General features: G+C 47.2%; 1 protein-coding gene across 1 annotated transcript in view; it reads left to right on the forward strand.

The window, feature by feature from the left end:
- The window catches only part of Sh3bp5 (SH3 domain binding protein 5), a 65,574-nt gene that overhangs the window by 22,334 nt on the left and 30,913 nt on the right, over positions 1-12,327 (forward strand). Inside the window, exon 3 of the mRNA XM_027389524.2 lies at positions 3,737-3,865. Within this exon, the coding sequence (XP_027245325.1) occupies positions 3,737-3,865 (129 nt within the window). The remainder of the gene's footprint in view (positions 1-3,736; positions 3,866-12,327) is intronic.

The following is a 12,327-nucleotide window of genomic DNA, read 5'->3' on the forward strand; positions in this document are numbered from 1 at the left end:
CTCTCAAAACAACAGATCACCAGCCCTTAATGGTAAATGGTTTCCTTTGTTTTTATTTGTTTGTTTGTTTGTTTTGGTCAAGCTGGCCTTGAACTCCAGATCCTCCTGCCTCTCCTGGGTGCTGGAATTAGAGGCAAGTACAAGCATGCCCAATGGCTCATGAGTTTTGACAGATAAAGACCAGCCCATCTTCCCAAGGTGCTTGTCCTTAGGAATTACCCATCTTCATGGATCATTTTCCAGGAAAACAGTTTTCTGTGCACCCAACCCTGAAGCAGCTCTACTCCATCTTAGATCATTTGACTGTGACGTAGGTGACAAAGCACTACAGTGAGGTCTTTTCTTGAACTAGGGAACGGAGCAGGAAGCACAAATCTGGCAACTAGCTGTTCAGATAGTATTTAAGGAAATCTTTAGTTGAGTTAAATCCCATCAACTCTGTTCCAGTGGCGGAAGCCCTCCAGCAACCAGCCGTACTTAATTACAGCGCTGTGCCCAGGATGGTACATAGATTGACCTTTCTCTCCCTCCCCTAGTTAATGTAACTAATACAGTAACTAACTAAAGGTGTATGTTTCAGTCTTGTAGTTTCTAAAGGCCCACTTAGCTGCAGTTGATATAAGTCCAATTCCGGCTAGCTTGAATAGAAGGGAAAGTGAAGGAGAAGGTGGTGGCGGCGGTCTGTCTTAAGGAAGAGGATAATAGGGTTTCAGACTTCTGGTCCCTTCTTTATACTGCTGTGCTCTGTCAGGCTGTGCTCTCTCATGGTTCCAACGGGGGCAGTCGGCTACTCCATGCTTCCATCTCATCCTTTAGCCACCTCGGTGGGAAAGTTTCTTCTGCTAAGTTACAGAAAATCTTTAGAATGTGTTGTGCCCAAGTTGCAAAGATCCCCAGAGACTACCAGGAAGACAGACTACCACCAAACTGCAAAAGCAAGGTTTTATTGATTGTTCATCCAACCATGACAGGGACCCCGACTAGCAAGCTTCCAGAGGGTGTGAAGTTCCCTTGTACTGCTAGGTTTTAAGGACAAAAGTTACAGGATTACATCAGTAGGTATGGGTTGGTTTCTGATTGGTTGACATTTGGGACCAATCAGAAGAATTTCTCAAAGTCATATTTTGGCATGAAATACCTGTGTACCAATTATTCTCATTGGTCAGTGCAGAGAGGGAACATTTCTGTGGTCTCTATGGCATTGTCTTGTTACTTGCAGGTGACCTGTTCATAGATACCAATAGTTTTCAGAACTATTTCCTGGAGACTACAGAGGAGATTTTGGTCTCCCCTGGAGTTTCTCTGTGTTCAGTTTAGGCCCTAGGCTCCAGGAGGCCAGGGGATCTGGAGTTTCCTTGTGCCAGAGGCCTATGTGTCTTTTCTGTAGCCTGTCATGGCTGCTAAAGCAGGGGCTGAGTGAGGGTCTGGTCCCTTCATTCCTGGAAGTGAAGCCTTTGAGTTTAGTTTACCCCTTTTGGAATGAAGTCTCAATAGTTCTAATTCCTCAACCTCTTTCCCCACAATCACTGTGGCTAGGACTATAAATTGCTGATGAGCCACCGTGGGCCACTTGACCACACCTGGGCCCAGAGTTGCTCCATTAGAGACTGAGCCATGGGGTTGAAGCTGTTAGATTGGGCAAGTGGGAAAGATTCTGGTTTTGAGGCTCTGATGCCTCAGTACTTTGGGGGAATTATCACTCAAGTAGCCATGATAGCTGGCAAAATTAAGAACTAGATCATTTTCTCTCAGGAAAGATGACCCTGTTAACTGTGACCACTTGGATGAATCTGTGTGGCTAGATGGAGCTGATCATATGATGTCCAGATGTGTAGCTCACTGTTGGGAAAATATGGTTATCAAATCTGTCCTGACTCCCCACCCCCACCTCCAAGCCCTTGAATGGTCACATTTTTAGTAAAGTTAGCCAGGCTGATGAGCCCTGAAGAACTGCCTAAGGCACCTTCAGAAATACTCAAAACCTTGTGACAGTTTGAGAAGACCCAAATATAATCAGGTCATTTTCCCTGAAATCCATCACAAGCTATGATCCCTGCCTCCTAAGGCAGGAGGTTGTGAGTTCAAGGTCAGTGTGAGCTACAGAGGGAGATCCTTTCTCAAAAAATCCATCCCTACCACCCTGCTCCAGCATGGGTGATTACTCACAGCATCTGGAGCTGGCGAACAACTTGAAGACAGCTCCACAGTCGGATTGCCAGCCCTTGCTTGCAGCTTATGTAACTCAGGAGGCAGGGCTTATGGATGCTATAATGTTCTGGGTGTGCTGAACCCTGTAAGTTTGTGGACTTCCTGAGTCTTAGGGATTCCCCATTTTTCTCCAAGAGAGAAGGTTTCAATTTGGAAGAGTTTTGTGTACCCCACAAAAACTGTGACAGTGACACAATTGGGTAAAAGCTTGTGTCATAAGTGGGATTTGGGCTCAGGAGCTCCCAAGGGCACAGCAGTGGCCACACTTTCGTGTTCTGGAAGACCATCAGACCCTCTTTCCAAGCCCATAGCTTGAGATGATAAGGTTATGAAATAGAACTGAGCCAAGCCTCCTTCAGCTCCACAAGGCCCTGCAAATTCCACATGTATAACACAAGTGTGTAAGGTTAATTGGAAGGAAGGCCCTTTCCACATTGCAGACATCTGGTTCCCTTAGATGCCTGTAAATATTGCTGTTCCCTTCCTCTTCTCAGGCAAGTAAGGCCATTGTGTTCTTCTTGGGACAACCCCCCCATTCCCTTGTCTCTCCCCACTCAGGCTTCTGTGTAGACCCTATCTACTCCTTTGAAGGCTATCTAGGAGTCCTCTGCAGTAGCTGGTCTAGTAAGGGTCTCTGCTGAGTCCCACAGTGTCTCCGCACTGCTGGTTCTACAATGGGCACACCCATCAGGCTGGAGGTGCCCTAAGGTCAGGGTCCTACACTAAACCTGTACTCTAACATTTGAGAGTCCCATTGCTTAGGGCTCTATGGGAGTGTGGGAAATGGTGTGGTCGTATGAACTGAAGTCATCAAAAGCAACTGAGACTTCTTCCCCAGAGGACTGGAAGGTTTTAACATACACAGGGCAGTCTAACATAAGTCACTAGACACTTTGGTTTTTTGTTTTAGTTTAGTTTTGGTTTTTGAAGACTTGGTTTCTCTGTGTAACAGCTCTGACTATCTTGGAACTCACTCTGTAGACCAGGCTAATCTCAAACACACAGAGATCTGCCTGTCTTTGCCTCCCAAGTATTGGGATTAAAGGTGTGCGCCACCACCACTGCCCAACAACTAGACACATTTTTACAAGGTTCTTAAATTACATAAATAAAAAATACATAAATTACAGGGTGTGGTGGTTGAATGCCTATTAAATCTCAGCACTGAGGTGGCAGAGGCAGGAAGATTTGAGTGTTCAGTGCCATAGTAAGACTATTCTGAATGGATAAGTGAATGAATGGTTGAAAAACTGTAAAATGTAAGTGTAGCTAAAGTAAGCTGCAAATATGGTTTCTTCTCAGTCACATGACCATCTCGAAGCTCTCATGTAGCTGGTGGCAGCCACTGACTGGAGAGTGGATTCTGGATCCTTCTTAGAATGGCTGACAGGTTTTGGATGGTGCCAAGCCTGGCACTGGGTCCCTGCAATGTGTGAATCCCTTCCAGGTGTTTCTTGTCAGATGCAGCAGATGTTTGCTGTTTCCTTCCTGAGCCTGATGGTATTTCCTCCATCTTCCCCCTGGTTAGGATGCACGCCAGAAATTCCGATCTGTCCTGGTTGAGGCGACGGTGAAACTAGACGAACTGGTGAAGAAGATTGGCAAAGCTGTGGAGGACTCGAAGCCCTACTGGGAGGCCCGCAGGGTGGCAAGGCAGGTAAGGTGGCCTGCAGACATCTCCTCTGCCCATGGCCCCCCCAGCTGCATTTGGGGGTCACCCTTTTGGTTTCTGTAACTCCCACTGAAGGCTAGAAGCACTCGTCCCGTGGGAAATGGCTGTGGCTTTGTACAAGGATGCTGCATTTGATCAGCTTCCTATACCCTTCCCTCATCGGCTCCATTCCAGCTCTTGGCACCATTAATCGGTATGGGTGCTGATATCTGGATGGCTCTTGTCTCATGACTTGGCTGATTGCTCCGAGTTGGAGAGCTGGACTCATGGGCATTGTGAATGTGTCCAGAGCTTGTGCATTCCTCCTCTCCTAGTGGCTGCCTGAGAGGCACTAGGCAGAATGACCCCTGAGAAGCACTTCTCACACCCTGATGTGTCGAGTGAGTGTTCAGTGAGAGAAGCTGTGCACCCAGGGAACTTTGTCTAGGGTATTGCATACAGAAGGAATCAGTGAACCAACAAGTGAATGTCGGGCTTGGGAGCCACCAGCCAGCCTAACATCCACCTCTACTCCCTAACTTAAGAGTTCTCTCCCTCCTCATCACTCATATCCCTCCAAATGCATGCCTGCTTATGGCTGGGGAGCAAAGCAGTCTGGTTGTCTTCATTCAAATCATACTTGGTGGGTGGGGCCTCATCTGGCTACTGCCACACCTGAGTGGGTTTTAGTGGGTTTTATTTTACAGTTTTTCAACCATTCATTCACTTATCCATTCAGAATAGTCTTACTATAGCACTTACTTTTCCTTACCCCAAATCTCCTTTGGGACAGGGGTAAGAGGGAGCTGTGTTGGGAGGCACCTCATCTGCTGGGAAGGAGTGGATTATGGCGTATTTCTTCCTTCGCTCCTCTTTTGCCACTAAGCATGATAATCATGATCACCAAGTGCTTTATCCAGCAGGTAGGTGGCTGGCTGCAACGGGCAGGGCCAGAATGAGTCTTGAGGGAACTGGGACTAGAGCTGAGCTGCAAAGCTCCTCACTGATCTCTTTCCTGCTTGCCGGTGGGAAGTGGGGAAAAGGGTTGAGGTGCCCCTTACTTCAGCTCCAAGGGACCTTGGTCTCTAATGAAGGAACTGGAAGGAGGTGAAGGCTGAGGCAGGCAGGATGTTAACATTTCATTCTGTGGGTGACAGGTTACCTGGGCTGGAGCCAGATGTTGTGAATGGCGCTGTGGCCTTTCTGATCCTAGCAGAGTGTCCACCTCAGATGCTGCCAAGTGGAGTTCCTGTTTTCTTCCTCTGACTTATCCCCACTCCCTTCCTTTTGATGTTTGCAAACCCCTCTGACTCGCCCAGCAAGGTGGTAGCTGAGAGTCCTGCTCAGCACTTCCTCCAAGTGTGCATCCTGGGCTTTTGCATCTCATTCTTGAAATGCTGGCGGCATTGTTCTTAGGACTAAAATGGGAGGATGTATCTGACAGTGGCATCCTGGATGAACTTGGGTTTCAGCCTCTCTCTCTCTCTCTCTCTCTCTCTCTCTCTCTCTCTATCTCTCTCTCTCTCTCTTTCTCTCATTGTGGAAAATTTAGAACTGACTTACTCTTTCCCTCCTCCACTTCCTCCCTTTATGCCTTTTCCCTCATCACACCTTTGGAATGAATGCCTGGTTCCCCCTCCAGCACCCCATTGAATCCCACAGGGTATTCACAGGGAGAAAAACCTTTCCTACAACTTGGCTTTCTGTAAAGAGTTTAGAAAGGCATGTAGTCATAGGACCAGCAGAAATTGTAACCCTGCGTCAGAACTGTCTCATTCTCAATGTCAAATCATTTTCCTGACAATAAATTAGACCATCTGAGACCCTGAGACCAAGTCCAGGTTGTACCATAGGAGCCAGACCATGCCATCTTTTCTGAACTGGGCTTGGGGCAGGAGACTGGCTTTGATTTTTTTGGGAGCTTTGGTGCCTGGGTCCAAGCTTGTTTCCAAGGCTGCTCTGATGTGTCTGCAGTGGTTGTGAGCATGAGGGTGAGAGCCGTGTGGCATGTACCTCTGTTTGCTCTGCTCTGTGGGGGCTAATTGCCCCAGCAGTAGTCTTGGGCCTGTCATATTATCACTGGCAGACAAACCTTTATTTATTTGATGATTGTTTTGTTTCTCTTTTTTATTTTTATTTATTTATTTTTTGTTTTTTTGAGACAAGGTTTCTCTGTGTAGCTTTGGAGCCTATCCTGGCACTTGCTCTGTAGACCAGGCTGGCCTTGAACTTACAGAGATCCGCCTGCCTCTGCCTCCCAGGTGCTGGGATTAAAGGCATGTGCCACCAACGCCCGGCTTGTTTCTCTTTTTAAATTGGTAAAACATATATAACAAGAAAATTTCTATTTAGTCATTTTAAAGTGTGCTATTTCAGTGGGATTAACATTTACTTTGTTAGGCAACCCAAACCACCAGAACTTTTTCTCTTCTCCAGTTTAGATTCTGTAGCTGTGACCAGACAATCACTCCCCATTCCTCTCTTCACACAAACCCTGTTAACCATCCTCTCTACCCTAGATGCCTCATAAGTATTGAGATGTTAAATATTTGTGACTGGCTCATTTCATTTGACATGTATCCCCAGTGTTCATCCCTGGTGTGCCACATGTCAGAGTTCCCTTCGTGTGTTTGTTTATTGAGACAGAGTCTTACTATATAGAACAAACTGACTTCAGAGAGCTCTCCCTGCCTCTGCCTCCCAAGTGTTGGGATTAAAGATGTGGGCCACCATGCCTACCTAGCTCCCTTCCTTTAAAAAAAAATATTTTTACATTTATTTATTTATTTTGTGTGTATAGGGGTGGGACACGGTGCCACAGCCCACACGTGGAGGGTTCGGAGTACCACTAGTAGACATCTGTTCCCTCCTTCTTCAGTGTGGCTTCTGGGGATCAAACTTAGGTATCCAGGCTTGGTGGTCGGGTCCTTTATCCTCTAAGCCATCCCACAGGCCCTCCCTCCCTCTTTAGGGTGAATGTTATTCTACTGCATGTATTACCACATCTTGTTCATCTGTCAGCAATGGCAGTCTTGTTATTTTTAAATGGTTGGAATGCCTCAGACGAGGGCAGAGCCCTTTGTAGTCTGTAAGGGCAGTGTCAGCACAAAATGACAAGGTCAAAAGCTCAGAGCTGCATGTTGGGTGTTTCTGGGGTCACAGAAGGCCATGTTCTACATTTAACCTTCTTTAGAAGAGACACTAAGTGAGGGAACATTTGAAATTTGTAGAATGACTTGGCTGGAAGAGAGCTGCCAAAGCTTGGCCTGTGAAGCCAGACCACAAGGCTTGAATCCCAGGTCACCAGTTAGCTGTGGGACCTTCAGCTGGTCTCTTAATGTCTGAGCCTCCCGCTTCTCATAAAATGGAGTTGTCTGTCAGCTAGCTTTTGCTACAAATCAAACCATTTGTGACTTAGTGGCTTAGAATGCTTATTTAGCTTATGGCTTATCTAGGCAGTGTTTTTGCCAATCTTGTGTGTACGCGACTGGCTGTGAGTGGCTCATCTTGGATGGCCTTATTTGTTACACTTGGTTGGTTGTCACCTGGGGTGGCAGGGGTGACTGTCTCTCATTCAGCAGGACAGACTGGTCCTTGCCATGGTGTTAGGTTTCAGGAGCAGAGAGAGCATGCCCTTCCTAGGCCCCTGCTTCATTTTATGTTTGTTGATGTCCTTCTGGTTGGAGTGGGTCACGTGGCCAGCCCCATTCCAGGAGGTGGAGAAAAATGACCTCCACCCCCTACCCCCCAGGCATTTGTGTGACTTACTCTGGTGATTGATTTAGTGTCCTGGAAGCATTTGTTAGAGAATGCATTATTCTAGATAATCTTTCTGTCAAATATATATTTAGGGTGAATCTGCTACTTTAAAAAAATAGCTAGAGAGCTGGCTCAGCAGTTAAGCACACTTACTGCTCTTGCTAAGGACCCTAGTGGCTCTCAGCATCAACACCTGACAGCTCACAACCACTTGTAACTCCACACACACACACACACACACACACACACACACACACACACAGAGTTAAAAACAATGAAGAGAAATCTTTTAAAAAATACAACAATGAAAACCAAACTAAAGTACAAAATAATCTAGGCTAGAATAAGAAACAAACCTTTGCTGACTGGGAGGGGATATGTAAGGCATGAATACCAAATGGATTCCACAGATGTAGCCGATCTGTAGCTTCATTGTGTACTGCAGACTTTTCTCCTAGCACTTACGAGAGGGAGCGCGTTCATGTTGGCCAATTCCCTCTTCCTTCCTCTGGAAGTAAGTGTATTGCACAGTTGACTCATTAACCAACTCACGGCCAGCAGCTCTGTAACTCATGCCTGTGTGAAGCTCAGCTAGCACACACCTCTGCTCCATGAACACTCCTGTGCTCACCAGCACCAGATTCTCTCTGTCACTGCCCTTTGAGGCTAATTTAAATAGCATAATCGCAAAAAGAACAAAAATGTGAAAAACATGGCTCCTATACTGTGGAGAGAGGATACTTATTTACTGTGTGAGAGCAGAAACGGAAGGCAGAGAGTCGCCTCAGCTTAGAATGTGTCTTGGATGACATGCTGTTGTCACTCCCTGCCTCTCAATGACCCTGGGAGCATCCCAGGCATTGATTCGGGGTTACATGGAAAAAGCATAGCAAATAGGTACATTTGCAGGTATGGAGTCCATGAGTGACAGAAATCACCTGAGCTTGCTACATGAAGAGCCAGGGCCTCAGTTGTTAGTGTGCCGACCACCGCATGGGGGAATGGCATCTCAGTGGGATACTACCGACCAAGAAAGCCTGGGAGAGCAGCTTGCTTGAGGCCTGTAAGCCAAGAAGCCGTGGAGATGGCAGGAGAATAGAGGTCTAAGGGAGAAGTGGCTAAGTATGTCTGCTCAAGGGCCTGGGGAAAGGCCAAGGGAACTGAAGTGTAGCTCTCAGGGATGGAACATGAAGGGCTGGTAAGAGTGTATACAAGCTGCAGACTCACTGGGGCTTGGCAGGGGCAGTGTGCAGGACAGCACTTACGTTGTGTGGTGTCCCTACTTGAATAGAGCACCATTTTGTTTTATTATGCTTTGAGTCAGGGTAGCCTAAGCTGGTCTTCCATGTGCTAGGATTTCAGGTGTGAACCATCACGCCTGGGTCAGCAACACCATTTGATTAAGCTCTAACTATGTTATGTATCATGCTTGCTACCATTAGCTTCCCTTTTTTAAAAAAATATTCATTTTTACTCTATATGTATGAGTGTTTTTGCTTGTACATATGTCTGTGTACCATGTGTGTGCCTTGGGACCCTTTGAGGCTAGAAGAGTGTGTCAGATCTCCTGGAACTGGAGTTTTAGGTGGTTTGTGAACTACCACATAGGTGCTGGGAATTGAATTGGGTCCTCTGGAAGAGGAGTTTAACTGCTCCATTGTCTTTCCAGCTCCTTCCCCTCCTCATTTTATAAACGATAAAACTAATATTGGAGCCTGAAGATTGCTTCTTGGGCCCCTACCCAAACCTTTCTAGTTTGGAGGCCTCATCTGAGAGAATGTGAAGCTGGTTAATGCCAAATGACTTAGTAGTTAGTTGTGGTCAAGACTGTGTGATGGTCTGACTGGCCAGTAGGAAGTTGTCAGAGAGTGGGTCTGGCTTGTGTGTGTGTGTGTGTGTGTGTGTGTGTGTGTGTGTGTGTGTGTGTGTGTGTGTCATTTCACAGAACAATTAGATGGAGGTGGCTGGATGCCTTAGTGGGAAGGCGTCTTGGGAAGGCAGGAAATTCAGAGTGATAGGGAGATTATGACTGGATGTGTGTGGGAAGCCAAGAGTCAGAGGTTAAAGATGGAGCAGAGAGGTGTAGGTACTCTTCTACATGCCTGAGGGGACTTCCTTTTGGAACAGGGTTGGGGAGGTTAAGCTGGCCACGAGGCACCACAGTCCTGAGTGACTGAGGAGGTACCAAGCAGCTAGGCCTGTGGCATTAGAGCATTTATATGAAGGTGTCAAGGCTAGGGTTAGTTTCCTCATTCTCAGAGGGATAGCAGGTTGAGGAAGTGCAATGTGGTGCCCAGACCCTGAGAGGAGAGCAGCAAGGACTGGACCCTGGTCCTGGCTGACACCTGATGTTGGCACATTGTGGGCACTTAGGGATTGTATAATCATGGCTGACCAACCCACAGGCAAACTGAGGAGACCTGCAGGGCACATAACAGACCGGTGCCTGCAGGTACTTCCTCTCTGCTACCTACCTCTTCTGGGCAGGGGTAGCCTTCTTTTGGATCTTTCTTTCTTCCTTTCTTTCTTTCTTTCTTTCTTTCTTTCTTTCTTTCTTTCCTTCTTTCTTTCACATTTATTGATGTGTATATGTCTGTCTGTTCATGAGCATGTGTGCCATAGCATGTAGGTGGAGTGAGCAGAGGACAACTTTCAGCAGTCAGTTTTCTCTTTCCGTTGTGTGGGTCCTGGGGATTGAACACGGATTTGTCAGGCTTGGTGGCAAGTGCCTTTGTCCACTGAATCGTATTGCTGGCCAGTTATGCTAGAGGCGCTTGTTTTAGCCTGGGTCCCTTCACAGCACACTGTCCGTCTTTTACAACTTCAGCATGGCTTTGTCATGTTGCCTCCTTCCCATTTTCATTTCTGCCCAGTCATTTCTCACTGTGGGACTTGGGTAAGGAGGTTTGGCTTGATGACGTACATCCCTGTGGCCCTGGTCACATTCCTCTGGGTGGCCACAGGCCAGTTTCTGGGAACTGCGTCATCCATGCTGCCTGAGGTAAGGGTGCGGTGGAGTGAGGGGGCACTTGTCCCAAAGCAGAATGATTTAGTGTGTAGGAAGTGGAAGGTTACTTCTCCCCTGCCCAGAGGATGTGCCCTGCCTTGCAGTCTTGGCTGGAGAGTCTGGGAAAGAGAGAGCAGCTGCATGTTAGAAGCCTAGACTTTTTTTTTTTTTCTCTCCTTGTCTTTTGGTGTTTTGAGACAAGATTTTGCTATGTGGCCCTTGGCTAGCCTGGGACTCCTTATGTAGACCAGGCTGGCCTTGAATTCATGGAGATCTCTACCTTCAGAAGGCTGGAATTAAAGATCTGGGTCACTATACCCAGCTTTTTTTTTTTTCTTTAGGTTTTCATTATGTAGTCCAGGATGGCCCTGAACTGCTGATCCTCCTGCCTTAGCCACCCAACCATTGGGATCACTAGAGTGTGCCATCATGCCCAGAAGGCCAATATTTATGTTCTTTTTTTCATGACAGGGACTCACTATGTAGCTCTAGCTGGCCTAGAACTTGCTTTGTTGACCAAGCTGACATCAGATTCTGAAATTCACAGAGCTCCACCTGCCAACTGGTGGTGTTCAAGATGTACAACATCTCACCTTAATGACACCAGCATTTGTGAGTTAGAATGGGCTTTGGAGATAAGTGTTCGCCTCTGCCAGGCCAAAGCCTCTAACACAGAGGGACATGTCTTGGCTGCAGGGAGCTGTGCCACACACACACATCCCTCCTGCATGGCTATTGCACTCTGCCTCAGGCATCCTGGCCCAGGGCTAGAGGTAGAAATAGATATGGTATGGCCCATTTGGAGGCGTTTTCTCTGGCAGTGGCATGGACATACTTGCATTTGACCCTTCCCTGAGTGCAGGAAGACTGGCATAGAGGGCTGGATGTGCAAACTCTCAGCCAGGCAGTGGGGCAGGAGGAGCCCATTGCCATACTTGGAACTCTGTACCAACGGCTGGCTTGCTTTTCTCTGTCCCTTTGGCTTTTCTCTGGGGCATGGCCTATTCCCAGCAAGTCCTTCTGGGTGGACAGCACGTGGGTGGGCATCACAGTACAGAGATGAGAGGGAAATGTTGCTGTTGAGTTCTCTATGCTGCCTGAGACGGCAGAGCCCCTTGGATATTTCTGGTTAGCCGCTCTGTATTTTTATCAGCAAGATAATAGGTTGAGGATGTACAATCACAGGATCTTGCTGTGTGGGCTCAAGCTGGCCTGGAATTTGCAATCCTCCTGCCTCTGCCTCCTGAATGCTAAGATGACAGGCTGGAACCACCACACCCCCATATGCTTCCCCTTTTTCCTAGAATGTGACACTACAGTGGCTGGTTCCCTCCCCTCCCTCTCTGCACTCCACAGCATTCCCTGGAAAGAGTGACAAGGTGATTAGTCACCCCGTTAGAGAAACTCAGAATTTGGATGTATCTCTGTAACTAGTTGGTCAATACAGATAGACCGTTTATGCCGCCAAGCAACATGATTTGAGCTCTGGCCAGAGGGCAGGGTTCCTCAAGAGCACTTTGGTACATTTTCAGTTCCTGTTTTTTTTTTTTTATTTTGGGGGTGCCCCTGCTTTCCTTCTTTTTCTTTTGCCCACCCCATGTGTGACTTTATATTTCCCCCTTTCCCTCCCATGAAAATCGACCCCTAAGAACCTGATGAATTAATTCGATTGGGAATGTAGCTCAGTAAAACATTTTCCCAG

This window comes from Cricetulus griseus, assembly GCF_003668045.3.
Source record: "Cricetulus griseus strain 17A/GY chromosome 1 unlocalized genomic scaffold, alternate assembly CriGri-PICRH-1.0 chr1_1, whole genome shotgun sequence".
NCBI lineage: Eukaryota > Metazoa > Chordata > Mammalia > Rodentia > Cricetidae > Cricetulus > Cricetulus griseus.